General features: G+C 58.9%; 1 protein-coding gene across 1 annotated transcript; it reads right to left on the bottom strand.

Annotated features, from left to right (window-relative positions):
* Nucleotides 1-498: 498 nt before the first annotated feature.
* RPS23 (ribosomal protein S23) lies at nt 499-2,175 on the bottom strand. The gene is made up of 4 exons (XM_077866140.1): nt 2,022-2,175; nt 1,419-1,578; nt 816-936; nt 499-690 (listed from the first exon to the last, which is right to left on the bottom strand). Exons 1-4 carry the CDS (start codon nt 2,023-2,025, stop codon nt 544-546), a joined length of 432 nt encoding a protein of 143 aa, XP_077722266.1. The 5' UTR covers nt 2,026-2,175; the 3' UTR covers nt 499-543.
* Between the last annotated feature and the right edge of the window lie 216 nt (nt 2,176-2,391).

Genomic DNA, 2,391 nt, shown 5'->3' with positions numbered 1-2,391 from the left:
AATAAACCCCAAGGTCAAAATATATCGGTTGCTGACAAGGTCAGGACAAAGAGCATCTAGGTTCATCTTTTCTATAGCTGAACACCCCCAAGTTTTTCTTCCAGGTCTAATTTGCCTGGTGTACACACATCCATTGACTTGTATCCACTCAGTCACCCAGTGCCTTTCTTGTCATAAACACAAATACAACATGGATCGTGAACCTTTAGATACTTCAACCCCCAAACAGGGAGCAACCTGAGGGTGCTATTTACCATACTGGGTCCCCAAGAGATGATCACAGGATGCACATTGGCATGGTTTCCCAGCACAATTCTTCCTTTAAGTACAGTGAGCTCCAAAAGCCCTCTACACAGGGATACTGTGCATTTATTCTGGATTTATTAGCTGTGGATTTGTTTATTCCACGAAGACAAGAAAAACTATGAATCCCAGTCTCCTGAAATGGTTAAGCACACACCGTCACCTCTGCAGTTAAGGAAAATAAGACACAAAACGTTTCTGGTATATGAAAATTTATTGTCCTGTTTTTACCACCAAAACTTATGATCTTGGTCTTTCCTTCTTGCCTTTGTACAAGGCCAGGAGAGAGACATTGGCTACTTTGACAACTTTAAAGCGAACTCCAGGAATGTCACCGACAGCATGACCTTTACGACCAAATCCAGCCACCAGAACCTCATCATTTTCCTGGAATAAAATCAACAGTTTACTGCCGGTATCATTGACAATCGCTAAAAATACCCATTCGTCATATAAAAAAAGTGGGAAAAAACAGGCTCTCAGGAACAGATACCAGAAACTGAAATACTTACCTCAATAAAGTTCAAACAACCATCATTGGGTACAAAGGCTGTGATCTTTTTGCCGTTCTTGATCAGCTGGACCCGGACGCACTTCCTGATGGCAGAATTTGGCTGTTTGGCTTCAACCCCCCTGGAACACAAGCGGCACAGCACCGTGAGCGGCCTTCCCTAGAAACCCTACGGGTTCCACCTTTTCTGTCTGCTCCTAAATCGGCCAAGTCCCGTGACAGCGACCGAGCTTCTCCTCAGTCCAGCACATCAGGGACAAGACCTCCGGCCCCTTGACCAGATGCAAAACAACAAACACGCACGGAGAAACAAAGCTGTCGAGCCTGGATTCAAAACCCGACCGCCAGGAAACCGTAACCTCCCGCCAGAAACTTACCTTAATTTCCCCGGATAGAAAGATGCCAAGGCTGGTGGCAGAGGCGAGGACCGACGGCTGGGGGCCGTGCGCACGTCGGAAGCGCTCGGGACGGCCCTCCGTTGCCGCCTCCCCCCACCTCAGGCGGCTTCCGACCCCGTGGGGCGCCGGCCGCGCGGCTCGCCTCGCCTCGCCGGGGGAGCTCCCGCACCGCGGACGCACCGCGAGGACCCTGCGCCCCCACTTACACCTTCTCCAGCACGATTCCCTTCGCGTGGGAAGCGCCCCCGAAGGGGTTGGCCTTCAGCGCCGTGCCCAGGTGGGCCTTCTTGTACTGCTTATCATGCCACTTCTGGTCCCGCCGGTGGCTGCGGAGCTTCCGGGCGGTACGGAGGCCGCGACACTTGCCTGCGAGCGAAGCCCCGGTTAGTCGGTCCGTACGCCGCGGTCACGCCTCACGTCTCCGAGCACCCGCGCCTCGCCCGGCGGCAGCCCAAAGGCCCTCGCGCGCCGCCTCAGCACGTGGCGCGGCCCTCAGGCTCCCGGACCCAACCGAGGCGCGCACGCGGACGCCCGCATGGACGCGCCCTCCCAGGCGCCGAGCCCCGGCGCAGCTCCCGCGGCCCAGCGCCCGTCAGCGGCGGCGCGGCCTGGGCGCCGCATGGGCCCTCCCGCTCCGGGCCGTGGGCTCGCGGGCCGGCGCCCCCTGGCCTTCCCCGTCGGGCCGCCCGGCAGCGTCCTCCTCGCCGTCCTGTCCCTGCGCGCCGGCGCCCGGCCCCTGACCCCCGACCCCCGAGTTCGGCCGGCGACCCCCCACTCCCACCCCCCCGGCCCGGCCGCCGCCAGCTCACCCATCCTGCCGGCGCCACGGGCCTGAGCGAAAGAGAGAAGCGAGGCAGGAAGGAGCCACAAGCCACCGCGAACAAGCCCCGCCCAGCCGAGGACCCCATGCAGCTGTCTGCGCAGCGCCTGCCCCGAAGCTGGCGCCCCTGGTTTGAAAACGACAAGCTTGCGCCACTTCCCAGAACCTGGGCCTTACTCAGTTCGTGTGGCATTCAGTGTCGCTTCGCTTACATTGTTTTTATTTCGGTTTTAAGTCACTGCGGGCGACAGGAGGAGTGCGGACTACCAACCCCAGAATCCTTTGCATGAGACTCGCTGGAGGGCGCAGGCGCGCTTGCAAACCCGCGGGGCGGGGCTTAGCGACGCGGGGCGGGGCTT

This window comes from Canis aureus, chromosome 2 (assembly GCF_053574225.1).
Source record: "Canis aureus isolate CA01 chromosome 2, VMU_Caureus_v.1.0, whole genome shotgun sequence".
Lineage (NCBI taxonomy): Eukaryota > Metazoa > Chordata > Mammalia > Carnivora > Canidae > Canis > Canis aureus.
This window is presented reverse-complemented; position numbering and strand designations above follow the sequence as displayed.

What these genes read in the sequence shown, in the direction of transcription:
- RPS23 (XM_077866140.1), bottom strand. An exon ending in GGAATCGTGCTGGAGAAGGT is followed by an intron (nt 937 to 1,418) that starts GTAAGTGGGGGC and finishes CTTGTGTTCCAG; the next exon opens with GGGGGTTGAAGCCAAACAGC. An exon ending in GTTGTTTGAACTTTATTGAG is followed by an intron (nt 691 to 815) that starts GTAAGTATTTCA and finishes ATTTTATTCCAG; the next exon opens with GAAAATGATGAGGTTCTGGT.